The 25,673-nt window shown below is 42.5% G+C and overlaps 1 protein-coding gene across 2 annotated transcripts; it reads right to left on the minus strand.

Moving 5' to 3' along the window:
- Positions 1-1,771: 1,771 nt before the first annotated feature.
- On the minus strand, positions 1,772-25,120 carry LOC135501498 (uncharacterized). Of its 2 annotated transcripts, XM_064793645.1 has the most exons (3): positions 25,024-25,120; positions 24,783-24,851; positions 1,772-18,711 (listed from the first exon to the last, which is right to left on the minus strand). In XM_064793645.1, the coding sequence occupies exon 3, from the start codon at positions 18,704-18,706 to the stop codon at positions 8,156-8,158; it is 10,551 nt and encodes a 3,516-aa protein (XP_064649715.1). In that variant the 5' UTR covers positions 18,707-18,711; positions 24,783-24,851; positions 25,024-25,120; the 3' UTR covers positions 1,772-8,155. The 2 variants fall into 2 exon arrangements, with proteins under 2 accessions (XP_064649715.1, XP_064649714.1); XM_064793644.1 differs by lacking the exons at positions 24,783-24,851; positions 25,024-25,120 and adding an exon at positions 20,140-20,303.
- Positions 25,121-25,673: the final 553 nt, after the last annotated feature.

Here is a 25,673-nt window from a genome sequence, read left to right on the forward strand (position 1 = left end):
AATAATGAGCCTAATTAGAAATCGAAAGCTATATATTGTGACCATTAGCGGGAGAGTGTATCCAGGTTCTTAAATAGTACGTTATCGTTGATATGGAAGTAGATTACAAATTCCTCGCCTGCCAAGGTTACTTCGGCAATAATACTAAATGTAAAGTCAAAAATGTATACGGACGACGAAAATGATCCATTTTGCAAACATGGACTAAAGATGAATGTCTAGCCACAGGCGCGGCAACTGAATCAAGAGTCAGGAAGGGGTCGAAACATTGTAAAGGGTTCAGGCAGAAGAGGGAGAGCAAGAAATCCAAAGAGGTTCTCTGTGGATTCCTTCTCCTTCTTTATACAATCATTTAACCCTCAATTCTGTAGCGTGTGGTTCAGCTTATAGTCACTGGTCAAGCACCTCGTTCCAATTTCTGACTAAAGAGGGCTTCTCCGTGACAAGATATGTTTCGATAATTGTTTGATATACCCACATTAAAACCGGTTCCAATTTCGTTTTCAGTATAAATGGAGATTATGTCTGCACGCACTTCATAGATCCTATCCAGTGTCAATCTTCTCGAGGGTCTCCTGTATAACACTGAGAAATGAATTGCGCCTTATGAGAACACTGAATGGTCTAGGAACATTGGTCCTGTCGTCACCTCTCCAACGCCACCCGAAGTGCTACCTCAACCTCGCTTTAATACTGTCTCTGGCGCTTGGTAAGGCAGTTGCGGCGGCGGCGGAATTGGTGCAAAAAACGACACACCCATCAACACGCGTTCATCATTTCATAGAAGAAACGTTTACAAAGTTATGCAATTTCCAGGAGGGCCGCTACATAAACCTGTAAATAAAATGTTCTGACCCTTCTATGGTGATCTCTGCATTGTTGGGTGTGATCTATTTAAGTTTTGGTTTAGGAAACCCCGAGATTTTGTGGTTGAAATACGCGCGTTCATGTGGGCACCGGAGACATTTTATTCAGTTCAAGGGCACACCCATGGTGCCATTGCTGACGAACAACTGCAGCGATTTAATTGGGGCAGTCATTATAAAGCTGAGGAACACCAGACAGCATTAATTTTCCCAAAATCCTATATTGTGGCATCCGGTTGTGGTGGATGGATTAGCCGACAGGATTCATCCAGCATTCTCGATGTGCCGTTTGTAATGTATAGGTAATAGGGTGCATCTTGACCACCAAGGTTTTTCCATCTTATTCCCTAGATTTAAAGGGTGTATAAGACCATGAGGTTTAGGATGTGTTAGACGGGATGTTGGGTCATTGAGAGTCGTGGTTTTGAATGGATCAGAGAAAAGTGAAATTAATATGAGACTGAATTTTAGAGAGAGATTTGAAGACGAGGTAGACTAGGGGACTAAGCTGGACAATACGGTCATACTCAACAGCAAACTCATGTTGGTTATCTTGTTCCTATGAGTGGGCTTCTTTAAATATTGACAGATTATTAACATGTATTAGTGGCACATTTGACAATAGTGAGAATGAACATGTGCTGTGGAGTGGGGTCCAGGCACCGGTATCACATATGTGGTTTGTTGCATGTTCCCCATATTTCAGTGTTTCCATGCAACAGACAGCAAGAGAGCCTCATGACTTCTTAATAAGTGAAAGCACAGAAAAAGTGGTTAATTTATCTTTCAGCATTTCCGAACAATGCGAGGATGGAAACATTGCAATGGTATTGTTATACACTGTTATGTTAGATATATCTGGACAAGTTCTGCATCCGTGGTCAAAAATTGAAAGAAAAAATCAATTTAAAGTGGCATATTCAATATATTTTAGTTAAAATATACATGATAATTATGTACACTGAAAATCTGCATTTGGCAGGACTCTGTTTAGAAAGCGATGAAAGTAGCATTGAGAAATGTACATGATTTTTATACAGAATCTACATCATGTGCACAGAACAAAATGTCGAGAATCTGGTTCCTGTGTAGTCATAAGGAAAAAAATGTGATAAATTCAGAAAAACTTTCATTTTCATGTGAAACAATAGTCAATAATCATTAGATCAATGTTAGGTGTTACATAATAAACAATGAAAATAGATCTGGTGAAAAATAATGTGCGAAAAGATATTGCACAAATTAAATGGCTAAAAATCGAATGTGAATGTTAATTGTAAAAGTTATTTGTTTTCATCAGAAAGGGAGTAGAAAGTATGGTAAATTTCGCTTATATTAATACATCTTTTTACCGGGTATGAGTTAAACCTCTTTACCATCGTTTCTCCGTTTACAGGAGTCAAATTCATAAGTTGTGAATGTTACCAAATATTCTGTAAACGTCATTTAATATTGTTTATAAACATCATCAAATTATACTTGGACGTCATCGCAAATAACAACTTGAATGCAGAACCCTGTGGGCGTGCTTCTGTGACACTTTTCTGGCTGAAGCCAAGGCCCCTGCATGGGATGGACAAAGTTAAAAGACAATGGCAAAATCCACTAGACTTTTACAGATGAAATAATTACCAACAACAGGACGGGTTGTTTCAAACAATACTCATGTTTGTACCTCCTATTTACATAGGAAGACTTAGTTAAGGACAACTGTGGACAGCCTCAGGAGTCTAGTTTATGCAGGATGGATTAAATATTGACTGGCATTTACTACTAGCAGCTGTGTCATACACTGCTACTACTAGTACTTGAACATCGGCCAGAGTCTATCACAACTTTGACCACCTTTCACTTGTAAAATTGTGCCTGGTGACTCCAAAGGCTGTGGACACTAGATTCGAACATTTTTGCGAACACATGTATCAAACGTATAGAAATGATTGCAAACCTGCCATGGAATGAAATATGAGCTACATCATAAGTACAAAAAAGATACAGATTGAATATCGTGAGTGTTTTCATGGTTTTGTGTCCTGTACCAAGAACATTCCGGAACCGTCCCAACTGATACAGTTTATAAATGGATGTTGAGCATATCTGATAACGATGTCACACCATAAAAACTTGGCAAAACATTGATCAGTCTGCGCAAAAACCTATTACTTATATAACTTCAAAAGATGCATTTGAAATAACAGGGTTTTGGTCTGCTTCAGTATCATACTGATGCTTGAACCAAAACTAGCATGGTTGCTAGCACTAGATGCATACGATTCAGAGGTATGATTAGGCTAAATTATAAATAACATATTGCTTCCATCCCACTCTTTGTCGGAGAGACAATGTTGCCGAACAATGACGATTCTAAATCGGGGTGTTGTGTGAGAATGCATGTTGTATTTTCGGGACAGGAAGAATGAAAATTCCTCAATATGATATTTCGCTATTTTGTTTTGATTAACCCCTGTTAAAGTAGCTTGAGCCGTTTTTATGCCAGGTTATATATCTTCATTTTGGGGAGAGTGGCGCATCGTTTTTCTTACCCTGGTAAACCACCACTGAGGTTTTTGTGGTCAATTTAAGTACGTATGTAATTATTCTTTAAATCAATTAAGAAAACATTAAAGGGTCTGTTGAATATGATATGGTTAATAGAGCGACTGCATCACAGTGTATATTATATGTTTTCAGGTCATCCAACATTAAATGGAAAGTGTTTATTTTATATCAAATTGATGTCAAATTCCGGTCAGAGATTACAAGGTCTAGATGATTTAAACAACTATCTTCTACAAGTGAGAGGTAATTTTCAGAATTATTCCTGATAACCCACAATCAAATCACATGGTGCTGATATAATTACTGTTTTAATTTTTTAGTCGATATTTGATATTAAACGTTATTCATGAGCAAAAAAGTGTCCGTAATAATTTCTCCATCTGTAAAACTAGTCCCGCTTAAAGGGATAGTGATATGATGAAACGCTAAGATGAGTGTTGTCACAGATGGTATAGATTGGGTATAGGATCGTACAAAGCTGCTTGGCCAGCATGAAAATGAAGTGAGAATTTTGCACTCGCTTTATTCAATCACCAGCACTTACATCAGCTGAAACGTCCGTGCTTCAAAATACTTTCATTTTCAAAATTCATTTGAAGTATCATAGATCTCCACACTGCAAAGCAAAGGAGCTTTCTGAGGCTGAATATGATCAAGGAAATAAACTTTCAAAAATAACAGCTAAATTTGAATGTCTTTTCGTATCAATTTCAGAGAGCTTTTTATATGTGGTATGCAATCACGCAGATCTCAACAACTTTTAAGACGTTCGGAACGCCGCTTCAGAAGGTTAGTGCTCTACAAATTATGAACTTTATATCAGAAATTAAATGAGGAAGTGTTTCATATTGGTTGTTAGAAATAGCAGAACTTGTTTCTCCAGCAACATATTAGATCAAATCAAATTGATTTACAGCTGAGGTGACCTTGACCTTGGCACCTGGTGATTGATCCCAGCTTAGCAACAGTAAAACTTCATCTACTTGATCGGTAAATCGTGTAATTACGCATTTGCCTTCACTGCAATATCTGCCGTTTGACACGGGCTCCGTCCAGCTCAAAGAACTAGTCGGTACTGTCAGTCACATGGTCACGCATGTCAGTTGCTACACTAAAGGTAATTTTGAAGATGAAGTTAACTTGCAATTGGCGAAGACTAATGGTTTCCTGAAATTTTATAGTGAAAAATGTCATTACCCTAAACGCCGAACTCGATTATTGATAAGTCTCATGTAAGTTATTTCGCTTTTTCCATGTTGGTTATTCAGTACTCCAACACTCAAACGTATCACGGTTTTTTGAATAATTCATTTTCAAGAGCATTAGAACACGCCTATAACTCAAGTTGACGGGCGCTTTCACGCCCAGTTGTTTCTTCACCACGAGTTTCGTTCAATATAGATGTTTGGTAAAATGTATATCCCAACTGGTCGAGGGACATTAAGTGGTACTTGAGGTAGCGATCGAATGTAAATTTGCCGTAGAACGTTCTCGAAACTGACATTTGGCCATATTTTGCGCTACAAATTCTCATCAACCTGACAGATTTTACTCTTGTTACATTTGGAGGAAATCAATTGCTCGGAAGTTCCCGAGATATCGACATTTCACGTAAACTTAACTGGCCGATATTTTGACTAATAACTGCTTACTGACAATCAACAATCTAAAATTGCAACACTCACACACACAAGAGTAAAGAGTATCAAGTTAGAACATCATCTGACAACCACAAGTTCATTACAAAATTACTGAATCATTAGTGTCCAATCCACCCGCGCGTCTGTTCCGCCCAATGCCATGTCATCTGTTTTCGATATAATTTATCATTATGGCCAGTCAGAAGTCAAATATCGTAAAATTGATTTTATGATTTTATGCTCTTTTATTTACTGCCAGGCCAGTTATGATGACGGAGTATGATAACAATCTTGGGAATCGTAGCAGGTGTACATACCACAAATGACTGCAGACAGAACTATCTTAGCAGCCGAAATAGAAATGTTTACTTGTTTTAAAAGAGAAAAGAAAACAATGCTTGAATTTGGAACAATAAACCTAATCCTCCTTTAAATGCAGCACGTTGACGTCCCGACGACGACGACGTAAGGTTAGAGTTTGCAAAATTGGATGTTCTGCACAGCCCTGGTAGTTTTGCCTTTGTCATTCACCAAGACTGTGAAAAATATGTCACTGTCTTCGGATGGTGAAATAAGAACTCTTGATACATTTGTACCGAAAGATTTTTTTCGAACCTAGCTTTAAAGGGATTCATCTGACAGCCTTAGTAATGAAAACAACCTGTTGGCCTGTATTGGGTTTTGATACTAGTACAATGAAGTTGTTCCAGGATTGCGACAGCAGTTGCTCAACTTCACCACTCGTTGTGCGACAAGCATTTCTACATTTATAGAGTCTAGTGTACCATGTGTTCTAATGATTTTCCGACAAAGGTGTACGCTGCATATCATTACAGCGGTATATATGTAGTGAAGTATCAGTCAGTGCATTAACTAGGTATATCGAAATCGATAAACTAAAATGCATTGTGTGGAGTGTATTTACTTTTGGAGCAGACACTGAAAAAGTTTACCAGGGCATGCCTGGGGCCTGTCGACAGCGATGTTGATAGAAATTCACCATTAAATGTGATTATTGGACTGATAAGGGCACGTCCTTATTTGGCCTTATTATCATCACAGGGGGTCACTCTCTACCTTCAGCAGGCCAAAAGAAGGAGTACCTCTCTTTGTTTCTGCGTGGAATTTGTAAGAGCAATGAATTGCGGTCAATTATACTTGCATGATTGTGTCAAGGGGTTTAGGTAATGTTATACAGTAGGTTTTAAGGTAAATAAACCGCAGAGAAATCAGTAAAGGAATTTGGAGAGTGTCCAACTGTGCATATATGCATGTATGCTGAAGTGTATAAGTGGACCAAATGTGTTCTTTGAAGATAAAAAGAAATGTTGGCATTAGTTGTCCAAATCGTGACGGGGATGTCTACATGCTTTGGAATTATGTGTTTAGTTCAATCATATTCAGATAACATGGCATAAAAACTCCTCTTGTATTGTTCATTCCATGGCAGATTTGTCCCAATTAAACACTATCAAAATGGCAATGACATTTTCATATGACACATAAAGACTCTGATCACTGTTTCCCACCTCACAACATAAATCAACAATGGACACAAAAACCCTGATCAAATTTGACCTCATCTCGGGCGTTTTATCACCAAAATTGGGTTAAACACGAAATTATCAAATCGTCAACTGTATCTGACATTCTCAAAACATTTCGAAATGGCAGGAATTTACAACGTACATTGTATAGTTGAATTACCGTGTAACACTTTTAAGATTGAGTAAAGCCCAATTGAATAGAAACTGGTGACGCCTTGATATCGATGAATTGAGAGAAGATGAATGTGATTAATTTCATTGAGAATTGCATTTGAATACAGGGGTGTCCGAAATATCAATCTATATACAATTTTTTAAAGGCGATCATGGACAGTTTTCGGATAGTAAAAGAAGACTCATTCTTTAACGCGTTACACGGCAATGGCAGGATATCAAACTGGAACGACAAATCAACAATAAAACGAAGTTGTGAGAGCTTCGTGCACCTCTCCATAACTCGGAACTGATCTTGGCATTGCAGGCGACTCAACATAGTTTCAATCAACACTAAACCTTCTTCGACATTATTCTGCTCAGAAGGCATTGAAAGGTTCAGTGTTTATCGTGGTTATGGAGAATTGCATGAAGCCTCACGAATTTCAAGAAAAGGACCATATTATCTCAATTAAACTTTCTTTCACCCAGGGCAGAGAATGTTGTTATTCAAAGCTGAGATATTCTAAACAGGTCGATCACCATATCATGCCTACACTTTTAACCCTTTAATCAAAGATGAGACAAAAGAGTAGTAAATATAATCCTTGCACAGTATGTTCATATGCATGTAATCTTGAATTAAACACAGTATATTCCAATATGTCCAGGAGCAAGACGTCACCATTATGGGATGGACGCCTCTTAAATGTTATGGCCATGTTGATGACCAGAATCGTTATCCAAAAAATGTAAGTGCTTCACTATTCATGTAATCCGTCAGTGAAGCAAGAATCGATGACGCAATTGCTACATCCGATGATGTGCTGCACTATTTGATGACGACAAGCTCAAATTATTTACATAATACACAATCCTCTGGTCAGAGTCAGGAACTGAATAATCCATATTTTGAAAGCATAGAAAGTACACAAAATCCTGTTTATATGAATCTTTAAGTCCCAAGTGCCGGGTCCTTTGGACCTAATCCCATAAAATCCTTAAAATCAGATGATCCAATAAAAAGTTGTGAATCTTGAGTCAAATTAAGCCTTGACCTCACATCTTGATTAAAAGTTATATCTAGGCTACACTATTTCCATTTCCATATATTTTCTGGTCTTATTTACATATTCATGACGGCTTGTTTCATTTGCATTCACGGTATGACGTCAGACGAGTGCGCAGTAGAAACGTTCGAGCGATATCACATGATTAATTCTTCAAGTGTTGCATACACGATGCAGATTAATGAGATTAATAAACATCGGCCCCGCGTTCAAGACCATGATACGATTCTCATGGTACAGATTACCTTGATGGCAGCCATTTTGTTACCATAGCAACTATTCTGGCGTGTCACCGTCATAACAACGCAAAATTTATACGCTCACGTAAAGGTATCCAATGTTATTTGACAGACAGGTTCCGTTTGTACCGGTTCCTGTTCGAGTTTTATAACGCACATGAATGTACTTCCAGTAGAACCGTCGTACGGATAAATTGTTATTTGGGGAAATGCTTGATTTTCATTGACGTATGCGATAAGTTGGTTGAATACATCCGGATACTGTTCACGCAAGCAGACACCTCGCTGACGTAATTTTCGCTGAACATTGTCAAAGCTTTCATCCCGCGCTTCATGTTGCGATAGGTATGAATTTGAATTAGTACCGACAGTCAATATCAAAGCACCCTGATCAGAAGTTGTTGAAACCGTTACGGATTCGGACAAACTCGCGCTGAGACACAATTTCGCGCACTTTTTAATCACAGGTCCTTCGCGTTTTTTGGGCTGGCCAGAGTTCCTTCGCGTATCTTTGCTCATAACTATTGCAACACTGACGATAAAGTTCAAATACGGACTGTAATCCACACACATGTCCATCACCGAATCTCCGTACTCCCCAAGGACGTAGTATTCCTCCAACTCAGTCATAGAGCAGTAGACTGGTTCTAAGCGCAGCGCAGCCTGCCCCTCCCTCACGAACTGTTCTGCTTGGAACAAGTTTTGGAAAACAAGAAGTATACAGCCGCGCCCGGATGCTAAATACCCCGCCCTAGCTTTCTTAGACATCTGAAAGAGTATATTTGGATCTTTATAAATTGTTTTGATGGCGTGCTTGCACATACTCACAACTCTGTTGTACGAACACGCGGTTTTATGTTTAGGCCAATCGTTTATGCGACATTGGCGGCAGCAGTAATACGTGTAACAGCTGTGGCAGGTCTTGTACGAACACCTCGCCTGAGCTAGCACCATCTCTTTCCCACAGTTCGTATTCCGACATTTGACTTTAACACGATTCTCATCGATGTTCTGTCCCCGTTTACTCAGGGAGAGAAGATTCTCTCCACTCTCCGATATTGGTCCGAAAAATCCATTTGCGTTATCTGGAATCGAATCTGGTGTTCCCCGATCAAGGGAGTCTGTGCTGGAAACCCTTGCATCACTCCCTTGCGGACTAGGTGGAAGCGCTAGTAGACCATCCAGGACTTCTGCTAATGTTGCTTCCTGCTCTGTTGCGCCGGAGAAACCAACCTCGCATTTAAATTGTTCCTCCTCCTTCGAAAACCGAAAGGAATTTGTGTCCACCTTCAAATCCGATCGCTTCCCCAACGCCTGAAAACTGTCTGGTCCAAACTCCAAGCTTCCTCGGTTACCTTGCGTCCTTGGTGAGGTCAAGATGTCAACGTCTGAATCAATCTCTTTTGGTTGCTTGTTGACAACGAAGGCAAACAACATGTCTTCTTCTGTTTCCATGGGCACGTTCTGGCTTTGGCGAGATTCGTTGACACTGAACACATGACGGGGTGCAGCTACTGCACAAGTTGTGTAACTTGTATTGGAAGCTGTCACAAGCGTTGGGGGAAAGCTGTTTGAAGGTGCTTCGAAATCAAAATCGTAGCTGTGGTTTGACTTAACTTGTGCTCTCGGCTGTTGAGTGGAAGGCTGTGGCATTTGGCTCCGCCCAAACCTGGTCAGCGTCCCATGAGGTGTGTTACTATCTGTGTCCCCTTCCACTGCAACAGTTTCAAATCTATTTAAGTTAAAGTCTACATCAGTTTCGAAAAGTTCGTCAACGTTGTGGATGCTAGGAGGAGGAACGTCTTTAGTAACCTCACGAGGTGGTATGGGTGGCACTTTGAATAAATCACTCTGCTGATGGTTTTGGTAATAGAGTGGGACCTGCTGCTGCCTTTTATTACGAGGTGGTTCTTGATTTGACCTCGTTTGTTGTTTTAACTGGTTATCTTTTTGATAAGCATCTTCTCGCTTTGGCTGCACTTGTGCTTGGTTGTAACTTGGGTCCCTTGAGCCAGGGACATTATGGTAGTAGCTGGCATTATTCTGAACGGGTGCACTGTTGTAGGCTGGCTGTCTGTTTCTTCCGCGAGACCCATCAGAAGAAAAGCTCAGGTCAGCATCAATGTCGGTCTCGATTGGTTGAGGTATTGTTGGGGTTTTACGTGGCGGTATATTAGGAGCTGGGCCATAGTCTTTCTGTTTCTCAGGGTAGTTCCGTGAGGTATCCCATCTTGGAGGTATATCTGGGATGTGACCTGGGTCACGTACTGGCTCGGCTTGGTAGCCAATGTATCTCCTTGGTGGCAAAGATGGTGCAGGTTCCCTCTCTCTTGAGGTGTTTCTGTTTGGTTCTCTGTCGCTAAAAGACGAATTTCTGCTCGATTCCCCATTTTTATAGGAGGAGTTCCTGCTTGGAATATCATCATCAATATTCGTCTCCAGGACTTGCTGTTTTCCATGGCCTTTCTTTCGTATTGGTGAGTCGTACAGATCGCTATCAATGTCTGTCTCAATGATGGCTCGCGCTGGTAATCGGCGAATTCCCATGGCATCAAGGTCTGTCTCTGTTGGAGTCTTCTTTGGAGACGGTTCCGGTGAGAGGTACAGTGAAAGATCAGAGTCCGTCTCTATGGCAGCTTTTGGTGCATTAACTTTGGGACCTTGGAATGATCTCCTCAGATCCTCAGCTGCTGCTGGTCGCCAGTTCGGATGATGGCCAATCTCAGTGTAAGGTCTCTCTGTTGTTCGAGTCGACTGCGGGTGTCTGCGTAGTTCAACCTCTGGCCTAATGTTTCTCTGGTTTGCTTCCGTCCTTGGATACGTCGCAGAATCTCTGTACGAACCAGTTGGTGACTTTGGTGACCTTGGGGAAGCTGGTCCCTGGTAATCCACAGGAGATTCCCGATAACTGTTTTGCCTTGACCCGGGTGCTCTGGCCAGCCTGAATGATGGAGTTTCCTGGGACTCAATGCTAGTGTTCATTGGATGTGACATTGACAGAGGTGCCTTCGTCGGCTCTGCTGCCTTGTTCTCTTGCTGTTTAGCTGCTACAGGCCTCTGCTTTTTCACTACTTCTGCTGTATGCCTCTTGGGCGTCTCTGGGCTCTTGGACTTTTCTGGTTTCCTTGAGACGATTGGTTTGAAGCCCTTGAACGAGAATTTGGACTCTTTCTTCTCTTGTTTCTTTTCTACCTTTGGTGGACTAGAAGGTGCTTGCTTAACCATGGCGACGGAAGAAGATGGTGGTGCTTGGTACCTTGGTGAAATATCTTGAGTGATTGACGCATCACTCTCTGAGCTTCTACTTGTGTTGGGCTGGTAATAAATGGGCTGGACTGGTTTTGTGAAAACTGGAGCAGGGGCATTTGGAGGAGTATGCTGTGGACGAGCTGCGGTCTGCTGTGGCACGACCTTGACTTCTGCTATACCCGCACTGTCATTGATCTCTGGTCTACTTGGAGCTGGACGCTGTGGCATCAACCTTTCCATGGCTGACGATCGTGGTTGCATCGGCAATGTGGTTGGTCTTTCAGCTTCCTTTCTACTACTGGTCCGGAGTGGAGGCGATCTGTCAGCTTGTCTTGTACTGCTGGTCCGAAGTGGAGGCGATGTGTCAGCTTGTCTTGTACTGCTGGTCCGAAGTGGAGGCGATCTGTCAGCTTGTCTTGTACTGCTGGTCCGAAGTGGAGGCGATATCTCACCTTCTTTTCGACTACTCTTACGAACTGGAGGTGGTGGTTTCGTCTTCACTTTTTTAGGCTCTTGCATAGGTTTGACTACTGCATTCATCTGCACTGGACGGTAAACAGGTTTTGGATCAAACATATGGACGGGTGCGGCTGCGTGGTAGGTTGGCATTTCAACTCGGATTTCCGGTTCTAGTTCAACAATACTCTCAATATTGCTAATACTTTCAATTTCATCTGGTGGCACTGAAAGATTGAGCGAAGATTTCGGTGGTGCAGGAGCAACATGCACAGTCTCTACCTGGAACTTCCGTATGGGTTCTGGGCTTTCTCTGGTTAAATCTGGACTGGACCTCGCTAGTGCCCTATCGAAATTCGGTGGATTAATACTGCTGAACGAACTGTCATTATCGCTGTTGCTGCCGGTGTGGACTGGCTTGAAATGACTATCGAGGTTATTGTGGATATTAGGATGATTTTTGGAGTTCAGGAAGGAGAGTTCAGATTCGCTGCTGGAGTTGTGCCCCTTTGGAACTGGGGGCGGTTTAGCTGAATTGATGCTCATACTGACATTTGAGGAAAACCTCTGTTCCGCAGGCGGTAATGTCATGGCCACTGGGGCTTCGTCAGCCACAAGGAGGTCAGCTATTGCATCAATAGCTTGTTGCTTCTCTTGGTCCAACTCCCCAGTCTCTGGTTCGACCCTAACCTTTGCAGCTGGTGACACTCGCTTGATCTTTGGTGATTTTATGACAGGAGGTTCCCACTTCTGCTTCTGGAACTCAGCTGTGATGCGCTTCCTCTCTGCAAGCTTCAACTCTTTCTCTGCCAAGGCTTCCCTGCTCTTTGACAAAACAGCGTCAATGGGGCCCATCCTGGACTTGATTGGTTTATATGCGCTGGATTCCTCGAGCTTCTTTTTTATCTTCTGGCTTGGTAACTCATAACCAGCCTTGTCGTCAGGCGCCGTTGGTGACGTCCTTGGCATCGTGACACGTGTTGATATGACAACAGGGCGACCATGAGAGAAACTGCTGTTGATACTCGACGTCCTTGACCTGTTAGCAATCTCACTCTCGCCAATATGGAACTTGGGAACCTTTGATTCCCTAGCCGGTTTCTCCTCTGCAGGCTTCGGAGGACATTTGAAGTACCAATCAGGCAGGTCGAGTTTGGTTAATGACTTTGTAATCCTCATCTGATGATCTGATGACGTTCTCTGAATGGTATCAGCTTTAGCGTCTGGTTCGTCACAGTCTCCGAATACCTCGTCATCAGCGTCGTCTTTGAAAACTGACACTGATAGAGATGTCAATGCTGTTAAACTCTGTGTTTTCTCCCAAGTTTTCTTCTCCTTTGTACCAGTATCATCATAAACATCCTTGACAATAGATTTCAACCCGGCTTGGCTGTAAAGATCCTGCAGACTCCTACACTTTGGGGGCATGGTCGCCTGCCTGATCCTAAGCACTTCATCTAGGTCAGTCTCCATCACAAGAGGTTTTTCAGTCACTTCACCCGTGTCTATGTCCGTTTCAACAAGGTTGGTATACGACTTGCGATCAGAGAAGAAAGAGCTGGCAGTCCGATGTAACGTCATTGACGGCGACCTCACCAGAACTACAGAAAAAGCTCTTGGCAATGTACTGGGTCTGCCACTTAAGATGTTGTCAGTTGATTTTGATGCCTCTTTCTCAATCTGCGGGCTTCCAAAACTAAACCCAGATGGTAAAGTCTGCGATTTTGACATCTCCTTTCGCTTCAGCATCTCTTCATTGTACTTGCTGCAGGCTATAGGACCAACAGTCGCCCGTAATGGTGTCCGTTTGAAATTCGACTTGTCTTCCAGTTTCTGTCTCTCTACAGCTGCACTGATTCTATCTTTGACGTCTTCCTTGCTGAAGACACCAACATTATTCTCCTTGGACTTGGACAATGATCGAGACAGGGCTTCCCGCTTACTATCGTCAATCTCACGGAAACTTTGAGAGGGTTTCTTCAGAATAGGCTTAGGCCTGTCAGACCAGTCTCTTGTTCCAAGCAATCGACTCAACAAGGCCTTTCTCTCTTCCTCATTGGTTTTCCCAGGTTCGGCAGTCTTCTTCATGTATTCCTGCCTGGCCTCTTTAATTTCAGATCTGTCCACTGTGGCGATTTTATCTGGCAGTGAAATAAGATGGGAAATGTTCTTTGGGGTGACCGCAATTGGTTTCTGAAGGATGGACTTGTACTCTTTTCTACCATTTTCGTCTTTGTCTGTCTCACTCTTAGGACGAGCCTTCTTGTCTTCAGCTGGGTGGTCAACATTTGTAACCGGTTTCTTTATTACAGGCTTTGCAAACGTTGGTGGCTTTGGGGGTGATATCTCTGGTTTCTTTGCGCTAACCCTAGGCTTTTCTCGGCTCATTTCTGTTTCCTTTGGGCTAACATCTGGTTTCTTTAAACCCAATGGCTTTTTGGGCTTCTCTGGCTTGACCGTTGACCCATCAGTCGTATCCCTTGGCTTGCTGAATGTATTATAAAGACTGCTGCTTGGTTTATTCTCAGCCTCGCTCTCGGATCCACCCTCATCATCAGCATCAAAGTTGCTCGTCAAGTTGAAGCTCTCGCCACCAGGGGGCGCCGATTCGACCGCCTTTACCTCGGCTGCAACCAGTGGCTCTTCAACATCATTGTCAATGTCAATATCCACTGATACAGACGGAGTATTACGCTTTGGGCCTGTGACCAATGGAGGGGTTTGGGGACGCTGCACTGATTGATCACGGGGTGATGGTGGCTTCATCTGCTCATCTCGTGGGCTGACCCTGGCCTCTGAGCTGACCATGACCTCTTCACCTGTGTCGACCTTGACCTTTGGGGCGATCTCAAAGTCGAAATCTTCCTCAAGCGAAATTGGTGCTTTGAAATTAGCGGTGAATTCCTCATTGGCAGTGAAGTTCTCTTCAGTCTGTTCAGCTGTAATCTCTATTTCTTTCTCAAAATTATCAAATTCACTCGAACTTGAACTACTGGTTCTTGACTTCGGTGAAATATGCGCATGGATTGGAGACTGGTCACCAGGGATGCCTGCGGGTGATGATGGACCAACCGGCCTATGGAAGGCGTCAGCATCAATACTATCTGACGATTTATTGCATTCATCTGATAACTCATCTTGGGATGCGACAAGCTGGGTGTCCTCCCTGTCCCAGAGTGGATCAAAGGTTATCTGTGCCCCCTTCTCGGAATATTCGTGTTCTTCGACAACATTGCTACCATGATGTTCAACCATGGTGGTAAAAGTTATGGAATCTACATCGCTTGGCCTGAAGTATCTCTCAGGGTTAAACGTGCAGGAATTTGGCTGCCTGTAAGATCGTAGTGTCTGTACACCCGTCTCGGTGTACTTAGGAGTCTTGGGTTCAGATTTTGGCTGGGCTGGCGGTGTATAGGATACCAGTGGGCTGACGTACTCGCTCCTGCCATGAGACGGACGCCTACCATAGGCCAACAACTCCTCGGAGCCTGTAGAATAACTGCCACCCGAACTACGCCTCAAATACATCTCGTCTGTTTCGGCACAGAGGTCGTCTGCAGAAAAATCTGGGGCAGTGAAATCTCCAGAATTTGGAGGAGCTATTGCAGTTTCGAGTGGTGTTACCCGGGCTTCTTTTGGATGATTCCTATTATCAAGATGACTGGAAGACGTACTGCTTTCGAAATTATTTGTACTTACAGCGATTCCTTGTGGAGGTTTTGAATTATCCGTTTGGTCTAAATTTGCAGATAATCCTATACCAAAATGTATTCCTCCTTTTCGTTCAGTGTCCTCAGAATGTGTATGTTCGTTTATGTATTTAGGTCTAGTGTTGTTTTGTGGGCCAATCGTGTCGCTGCCATATCGTCCGTCGAGTGTTCTATTTACAGTGTCCCTAGAACCGCTCCTTTGTGTTAGCGGAATGTTCGAACTATTTTCAATGGACTGGCGGCCCCCTTCAACCAGGTTGTTCTCCTCGGCGTCCGCGTAGGAGTCAGAATCACTGGAGGAATCGGAGCCACTGGATGTGCTAGAAGTGTCCGAATTCCTGGATCTTTTCACATCATTCACAGTTGTATCCTCCCCGCTACTTTCACTGGATATCTCTTCCTCAATCTCTCCTAGAGCTTCGAGTTTAGGTTTCGGGACGGATTTCTCAAAACCTCTCGGCGATTTGTCCGAATCTCCACCGCAATCGAACGATCCACTGCTATCAGAATTTGACCCAGATTCCTCTCCCGAACTTGCGTTGTGGTCGTCTTCACGGTCTGGCACACCCAGTATTTGCACACCCGACCCGGGGGTATATTTACCTTTATTGTAAGCGTTCTTTATTGTTGTACTGCTTTTGTCATTGTGATAAGGGGGTATGATCCTGGCACTGTTGTGACTAACACTAGGTTGACCTGAATCTTCTCTTGGTTTGAACTTTCGACGTGTTTTGAACCTCGGGGAATGCACCGTCTCTGCTAAGTTGATAAAAACCGGCTCCTCTTCATCGACGTCTATTTCAGGTTTTTTGACCCTATTTAAGCTTTTCTCGTCGTCCATCTTTGCAGGAGTATCATCTAGAATATCCCCAACGTAATCCTCATCTGTACCATTGCTATCAACGCTGCCTATCCTCACAACATGAAGTTTTGGGTTGATTACCTCTATTGCGGTGTCGCCAGTAGTCGTACTGCTACTGTCATTGTCACTTTCGTTATCACTAACAGGGCGGTTTAGCGCCGCCCTCAACTCAGGAATCACGGGTTCGAAATCAACAGCTTGTTGGGCACTTTCAGCAGTTAGTTCTGGTTGCCTGTTATAAATCTCAAACTTAAGCGGAGCACTGTGAACAGTTTCTGTCCTCTCTGGCGTCACCTCATCAAATTTTCCCAAGTCATCCCAAACTGTTTCGCCCCGAGTCTCTGTGTCCCCACACAACTCGGCCTTGGCTTTTCTTGTGTCACTCAAAATTGCGCCGATGTCATGGACATCTACTTCAATTACCTTTGGCTGGTGGCGCTCCTCTGTTGCATTTGGATTACACACATTCAGTCTCACCCCTGGGTCACGGGGTTGAAACAAAAGGGTACTGGTTACCTTATAGTCCTCCTCGTAATCCGTACACCTAACGAAAGTAAATCCTCGCGGGATATCATGAGTCCCATCTGACAAAACAGAGTCCGTGTACAGATCACCTACGCGTCCTCCCTGTACAAATGGCGGCGGATTTAGATCCTCTGATTCGCCCACCCCTTGGCCTCGTATTCGATTCATTGAGGGTTTCTTGACGTCTAAGTAGTAGTTCCTGCTTATAATCCCCGTATGATCCTTACTACTTGGACTTGGCTGTATAGTGTTCAAGCCGGGGCTTTCTGTGCACGCCAGTAGTCGCTCTACATGCACTTGGCTAGTGTGTGTTGAACCAGTACTCACCAGATTAGAACCAATCGATATTGCATTATCTGTGGAACCACCTGGTGAGCCATTGGAAACTTCCGTGTCGTGCCGCCCAATGTGGAAACTTGTTAATGGACCGGCTGGTCGAGTTGAGTCATTCATATCGCTGACATTTTCACCATCGTGGTCCCTCTTGAAATCAGCAGGGCATTCCGCCCGCGAAATAGGAGGATCCGTAAATGGAGAAGACATATTCATCTCCGCGTCCGCGTCAACATAAGATACGTTACTATGGCAACCAAGATGGATTTTGTTACCTGGCGATTTCTCACCACTTCGCGAAGTGTCTTCAATGGGAGTACTTCTATGTATGTTCCTTGAGAAGTCTGTTATAAAGCTGTGAGTCCCGGTCTGTTTCTCAACAGGACATTCATTCATATCAAAATCTTTGTTCATGTAAATGGCATTTTCAAAAAGGTCCTCTTCTTCTTCTGCGCGGGGTGCCTTCATTTGTGACAGATTATGGCTCATTTCAGAATTATTCATCAAGTCCTCTTGTGTCACGTTGGTAGAATTAGCGCCAGTTAAAAACTTTTCGTTCGTATGCGCTTTATTCATTGGTAGGTTTCGAAATGGCGCTCGATCCGGTAACAAATGCCGCGGCTTTGTCTCAGCAACCCGCCCACGTGGATTAGGACCAATGTTTTCCCTGTCATCGTGACATTTGCGGGACTTCTCCTGATGGTCTCCCACCTGTTCCTCGTCTTCATCAGAATCGGAATCGGAAATGCTTTCATATTCTTCTTCGTCACCCTCCGAAATCGCCTCCAAAACATGACGGCAGAAAACCTCGGTGTCTGACCCACTGGGACTACTGTCTTCGTAGTCCATATAAAAGTCATCCAGCGGACTTAACTTGTTAGAATCGTACTGCATAAGCTCGCAGTCCGCGTCAGAGTCGGAATCGGACCCGAAATACGTCTGATAAGGTTCTAGGGGTCGCTTTATACCACCAATAGGAGGTGTCACTTGTATCAGGGGAAGCTGCGCAGGGATCGAACTGAGTTCCTCATCGAAAGTCAACTCGTTGTTCTTGTCAACAGCTTTCAAGAACTCTGCTTCGCCGTCACTTAAACTTCTATCACCGAAATTATTTGCTTCGCTTTCGTGAAGGTTATTCCAACGCCCAGTCCTGTATTTGTTTTGGGGGACAGTTGAGTTACCAAGAAATACGTCATCTTCGAAATCGTCTTGGTTTTTACCTTCAGTTTGTTGTGTAACGTCTTTCTGAAGTAGTGCAGCATCATTGAAACCGTTTCGTGTAATATCTTCGCTTCGTGCCCTTTTCTTGTTTCTGTAATCGTCATGAGAGAGCGTGTCGTCTTGACCTTTGCCCTCCTGCAGTCTCTTTACCGCGCGGTGTTCCATGTCGATGATTATTTGCCACGAGAAGATGAGAGTTAGGATGGTTGCTATGGCTGACGTCAGGAATCTCTCGAATGCACCGTCATTGAAGGCAGCCGATGGTTCAGCGGGCATCTTATCTGTAAAGACAAATGAGATTTGATTAAGTGAAATCTTAAAGTGAATATCCCCTGCCAAATAGTACAATTTCCCTTAATTTCCTCACGCCTCAGTCTCGGTATCAAGAGGGACGAGTAAACGTTACATAATCGGGAGTTCAGCAGACCAAATCCAACTTATCAGCGTAACAGAAGGTACATTTTCGTGGGCGGTTAAAATAAGTATATAGTAGGAGGCTAAAAAGCTAGTCCTGCAGAATCGTTTTAAGCATGGTACCTGGGTTCTCTGAAAAGAATGGAAGCTTTACGTTTAGTTGCTGTACCCACATTGCTGCTAGTACTACACCACAGTATACTATTTCATAAAAACGGAACGTATTTGATAGTTAGTTGGAAATTGTTACAAATACGCCAACGAAAAACCCTTATTCCTCTTGGTGGAGTTTGTGACGTACGTATATACAAAAGTTTAGGAATCGTAACCTCTCTAATAAAGTATTTTCCCGAAGAGCTTCGGTATCGCCATCTATTTAATGGTATGTTCCACAAGTCGCTCTCATCAACATGGCAATAGGGAGGTTGAGAGCAGCGACTTATCAAGGATCCTTACGTTTACGGATGTAACTCTCCGTAAAAAGAGGACGGATTTTGTGTACATTTCCGGGTACGTTTAAAGCGGGTATAAGACCATGAGGTTCAGGATGGTGGTACACATGGGAGTTAGTGATTGAGACGTTTTTGTGACCTGCGCCTGTCATCCTGAGCTTCAGGGCTTTTCCTCCATGATACTGGCCCTGTTATTCGAGGACCTGCACCTCAGTACATGTAGTTAGTTCAGCAGTATACTGCTGATGAGGTCAGTACGTACCGGAACCACAAAATTATCAGCTAATCACAGTCCTACGATTAGGGAGCACACACTTAAAAGTTGTAAAATTTTACTGGGGCCACGGGGTCCTGTTCAGCAGGATCATTTTGGGCATTTTTAATTACGAAGACAAGTTTTTTTCTCGTTTTATAAGACTTAAAAATCGACAAATCCGTTATGACTTTGGTATGTGTGTCAGAAATAGCCCAATGCAAAGTATTATATTTGATGTGTTATCATCGATTCGTGTTACATAACCCTGGCTAGTCGTGTGGTACATAAGCACAATGACACAACATTGTATTTTCCACAAGTTTGCAGCCGCTAATCAGCTAACAAAGAAAAAATATTTTCATCTAGAGTTGCTAATTAGGCCGTGCTACACGTAACAGGTCATACATTAAGTTGATTATTGCATTTATTACTATTCCGAGAATCATTAAGTTATGAATGAGTTGGTAAGACTAATTCCAGGTGCTTATAATAAGTTCGTTTCTCTGTAAACCTTTCCTCAACTCTTGCCGCAGCCATGGACGGGCATCATTACTACGGAACTAACATTTTGGCAACTCCCAACCTACCTTTCCCATCGCCCTTCTTCTCCCTTTCCTTTTCACTGTCCATATTAGCAGACGACAGGGTCTAATTAGTCCTTTAATCCAAATCCTAAACCTTCAAACTCAGATGTTGACCTCAAATGTCCTGTTATTTCGCACACATTATAGAAGAATCCTGTTTACCCTGATCGAGATCTTGTGCCAGTATACGCCAAAGCAAATTTGAATCTCAAAGCAGACAGTTGAACATGTCCCCCAATTTTATCTATCAGGCAGGCCTTTGCATTCCTTTGTCAGCACATCCACCTAGATCCCGTTGTCCATTATTCCATGCTCTCAAAAGCCATGCACCATGAAAACTCGACCTCTGGCCTAAATTTTGTGTGCTCACGAAATTTCAAATGACTTTTGACACTATCAACGAAGTCCAATTAAAAGTCTTCTCGGTTGTGTAAACTTTCAACAACTTCACGAAATAATCAGGAATCATAAATCTGTCAAATTCCTTTCTTTGATCAACAAACCCTGGCCAAATTCTCTCATCAAATGGGTGTATGGCGAATCTGTTTACTCGTCGTGCATGATACCATATGAGACACCTTTCTCGTTCGGCCTGCTTGAAAATTAACGACTCATGAAATACATTGCTTTATACATTACCACCTCAAACAAATGATAAGAACTTGCCGATCCCTTATCAGTGGTATAGTCGAAACTAGTGTCCGTGTAAGTCGTCAGAAAACATGCAAATATCTACCCGATTAAGTGAACATCATTTGGACATTGGAAATGTTTTCAAGGCTGAGTGCGGCTGGATACCTTGAAACACGAAACCACTAAAGTCTCATAACATAATCCATAATTTGTCGCAGGTTGAGATGATCAGTCTCCCGCATGCCCTAGATCACCACAGGCGCAACTCCGCAACGTCCGCAAGGAATGTCGCATCCATCTCCACCCAGTCCCCGAGTTGTGACCGTGTCCTGCGCTTGTATGCTATATCCATACATGTTATGTAGCCTACGTATAACATCTCAATCAATCAGGATATATCTGAGCCGATTACAGTTCGATTATGGACATCAAAGTATATATTGCATTGTCAAGAGACACATCACCGTACGCGAGTCTACAAAAATAGCTTCGTCCATCAAAGATCACCAATGAAAGTCCGAAGGAGCGAGGGCAATGCCGTGAGCGATGACGGCGTTGATTCGGTAAGATATCAGGTCGAATATTGTCAAATCAAAATTCAGACGAGGCTGTATTTTTAGTTCAGTCTTGTTATGAAATGATTATATCTAAAACCCAATTTGGCTGTCACCTCCAGACCTCCAAAAAATACCATGCAATGAATTGTCATGAAGCTTGCAACCCACCCCATTCATGCCGCATGAGGAATGCTATGTTCATACCGCCGTTCAAGCGACATGCAATATGTAATTTAATGTACCTACATGTTAAGGAATGGCTTTGAGCCAAGAACATTATTTTGGTTTCTTTGGACAAATGTTTGACTGTTGACTTGGCGAAATGTTATAAAGATATAAGATATGTTCGCCATCATCATCATTAAAAGCGGTGTCATGGCCCTTCGGGGTCTTTGCATCCTTGTCTCTTACCACAGCAACATGTCTTAAGTTAGAGAGCACATGCTATAGGTGGTGCGGATCAAGTGCCACTGATAAAAAAAGTAAAATAGTCGGTCCTCATCATCCGTAATGTTACTAACAGAATTCTTAAAGTTGAAGTATGAAATCAAAGGCAAACATGAGGGTAGTGATGCATAATGTGGTTGCATTGCACATAGCCAGCGACTGTTAATTACATCCGAGTCTTTTATATTGAAAGACTCTGATTATACATGTGTTTTACGAGGAGTGTTTCGAAAGTCTATGCATTCATGATGTCAACCCCAATTCACTTTTCCTGTAATGATTTCAATAGAATGATAAACCAAAATCAATGTGTTCGATTGAGAATCAATGATGGAAGAACCGCTGATAATCAATAAAAAACACGAATGTTATTTGAGATAGCATTGAACGCGCCCAAAAATATCACAACCTCTGAATTTTTGCGGGGCGGGAGGGGGGGGCGTGGTAGTGGTTTCGTGTCGGACTCGATCAACATCGTGGGCTCGATATAACTGACACTGGACTACACATCGCCTTGTGACCTTGGGCAAGTTGCTCTACCCTGATATGGATTGTCTCTCCATCTCCAACCTGGAAAGCCAATACTTTGCACTACTGTTACGCACTTGGTTGTTCGTAACGAACGACAACTCATGAACATACAGTCTAGCCGCCTGATCAATTATAGGTAACGTTTACTATTTTAGTGCCACGCCTTTTATCCAGATACACTGTATATCAATATGTAGTCAACTGGTAAATCACCATCACTGATGATTCATCAACTAATACCAAATACAAATAAAGAGCAGGTATGTCAATTTGATTTCTTGGTTTGTTGACACAAATCATGCGTCGCTGTGGTCACAAACACGATGCTTTTTGAAGCAAATGCATATCTGACATTTGGAGAGAGAAACCAATGCTTATCTGGCTTATGGACAGAGCAACCAATGCTTATCTGGGTTGCGACGTGAGCAGAGAAACCAAATGCTATCTGGTTTATGGACGCAGTGGTTTTCGGGCTGATATACATTGGCTTTTAAGCTAAACCAATTGATTGTTTTTGTGGTCAAACCTATGCCGATTTTCCGGCAAACGCCCCATAGCTAGGCCATCTTGCTGGCCTCTGGACGTAGTTTGTGTGGTTCAATTAGGGACAACCGGATGACTTTCTCATCATCCTGGATGAAATCGATCAACCACACCTGTTGCATATGCTATGCATACATGACAATTGAAACATATGGCTGATCCTACCGAGAAATCCCAGTGGCTGACTAAGGCTTTCAAAATGTATGTTGATGTCTCGAGGTATGATAATACCAAGGTAGTTGGTGCAAGGTAAGCAGAGTTGGACCTCTTCTGTTTTATAGCCTGAGGACAATTTGAACAGACCACTGGTAAAGAAAATTTACGGCTTTTACTTTGAGAAGTTGAGGTCAAGCCGAACAAAGCTGACAGATACGTGGTGAAGTAACCAATTTGGGTCAGATCGTAACATTCACAAAGATTTCCTGAACAATCCGAACAAAAATATCTCACGGATGGTATGATATCATCTATCGCACTGTCCTGCAACAATTGTCCACCACTATCAAAATGCTCTCATGTCGCCTACTCTTCAGTGAAGGAGCATCATGAAATCGCGTAAGATGATAGGACTTGCTCTGTGAACTGTTTTTTGGAGAATGCATCTAAAAATGACCTAGACAGTTTGCTTTGGAAGCTTAGGAATGCATTGTGACAAAAAGTTATAATGCATCTTCGGAGCATTGGCAGTAAAATGCACAGTGTGACCGAAATACCTCAGCATTTTAATGGCTGGTGATGTTGAATGGTGCGATCTGGTAGCACTCGAAGGAGCGATGTACACCGCCACAAATAAACATAAGAGTAACCAGGAATATTTCACATCATCTCGTATCGGAATGTTTGATTGAAACGACATGTAGGCTATATACCTTTATGAAGTAGTTTTAAATTAAACGAAGTTGAAAATAATATGAGCGAACGTCGAAGACTAAAACAAGAACTCAAGAAGAGAAAGACTGAAAATATTCATACTCCAATTTAATTTCTTGTCGTCAAACACACTGGTTGACTTTGCTCTGGGGCGTTGGTCTACCATCGTCGGATAGACGGAGATATTTGAGCGATATTTCATAGAGTTAATGGTTCTGTCTTAATAACTGTTTCGTCTATATTTGCAAACCATAATTCACCATCAGTAGAGAAGACATTTTATTGTTTAACCCAACTTGTTGCCCTATTATTTTATCATGATCAGAATCATTCTGATAGATCAAGTCATGACCAACACTGTCAACAACAACATGAAACCATGTGTGCCTTTATGAATCACAATCATCACTCGAGATCATCACAGATAACGCCCCAGAGATTCCAAACTATTTATCATGATGGGACAGTGATTTTATTCGATATCTGATAGACCTGCCCATTATCATAAATACATGCATCCTACAAGAGCTTGTCTTTTGATTCATTTAGTGATTCCTGAATACCAGCGGTGAGAAGTAGGATATTAAACAATGCAATCGCACGGCAGCGCAAATACTTTTAGTTTGATACTTTTGAACCAGAAATGGTTGGTGCGGAGCTGCCAAACCGTGAGTTATGGTTGGTGGTTATGATGATGGTAGTGATAGATGTGTTGACAGGCTATTATAATGATGATGACTATACAATGTTGGTGACCATCCGAATTCACTTGAGTAATAAAAAGAATAAAGTCATCATCTCAAAGATCGTCGACATGCAGTCATTGCGGTTCATGATCTCATCTCATGACCTACCATTTGAACATATCCGTTTCAGGTTAAGATTACGTATCAAATGGTAGGATCAAATTGCGTCTGTGACTGTATGTCATGTGTGTGTACACTTTAAGTATACAGAAGCATGCAAGCGAAATCGATAAAAGAGCAAAGCAGTGGCCAGTTTAAATCCCAGAGTACCATGAGAGAAGTCCGCCTCGTGCCCAATCGACAAAAGTAAAATTCTTACCCCAGACATTGTATGTATTTTCTGTGTACGTTTATCCAAAAAGTTAATATTCCATCCACATAGGTCTTGCTGTAAAGAATGATGCAGACTGAACTGTATTAGCTGCTGACACCAGTGGAGTGTACTATACAATAATCCACAGGTAAAAACAAATTAAACAACACAATTTACATTTTCCGGCCGAGTGCTTCGCTTTGGTCAATGCGAGGACAATAGCACAACTGGGCTGGGCGTCACTCACCTGAGGACCGGGACGGCGAGAATTTCTCGAAACTCCGAAACACTATGCTACGCCATTGGTTTCGGATATGGCTTCCATGTTTAGGCCTCCATAGGCCTGTATCATCTGAACTGTCTACCACAGCCGGTGTACCATGCTGTTAGTGTTATAAACAGTCCACTATTCATCAATCAATAATTTTATTTTTACATTGGTTGCTAATAAATATGATTGCCTCGCAGTTCTAACTCTGATAACATGTCTTATGGTGTGGGAGAATGCTCTCGGAGTCAGAGTACATGTAGTATACATATAAGATAGGTTCAAAAGGTTCAAAATTAATTGCCATTAGACCATAGCCTTATTTTGTTTCCATGGAGAACATCATGCCTCTAATTATATATGTAAGGGCGCCATTAGGTTGGTTCGACTGGTGTAGAAGTTTGATATTTTTCTTGTTGGTTGCTAGATGTGAATCGCAGCGCCGTACTTCCTGTGACAGTCATCCTGACATAACAAGGTGGTTTTAAACATACTCCGCATCTCGATATTTCAAACATATTTTATATTCGATATTTTGTAGCCTATACGAGGCAGGAGTATCAAAAACCTGATCTTGATTATTTTAAAAACTATATCCTCTAATAGCCCCAACATCTTCCGATTCTTAT

Source organism: Lineus longissimus, chromosome 17 (genome assembly GCF_910592395.1).
Source record: "Lineus longissimus chromosome 17, tnLinLong1.2, whole genome shotgun sequence".
NCBI lineage: Eukaryota > Metazoa > Nemertea > Pilidiophora > Heteronemertea > Lineidae > Lineus > Lineus longissimus.

Bases quoted from the DNA above. Each gene is read 5' to 3' on its own strand.
- LOC135501498 (XM_064793644.1), bottom strand. From the start codon at position 20,182: ATGGACAGTGAAAAGGAAAGGGAGAAGAAGGGCGATGGGAAAG. The intron at 18,712-20,139 runs GTAGGTTGGGAG...TTGTCTTTACAG, and splicing joins GAAGAAGGGCGATGGGAAAG to ATAAGATGCCCGCTGAACCA.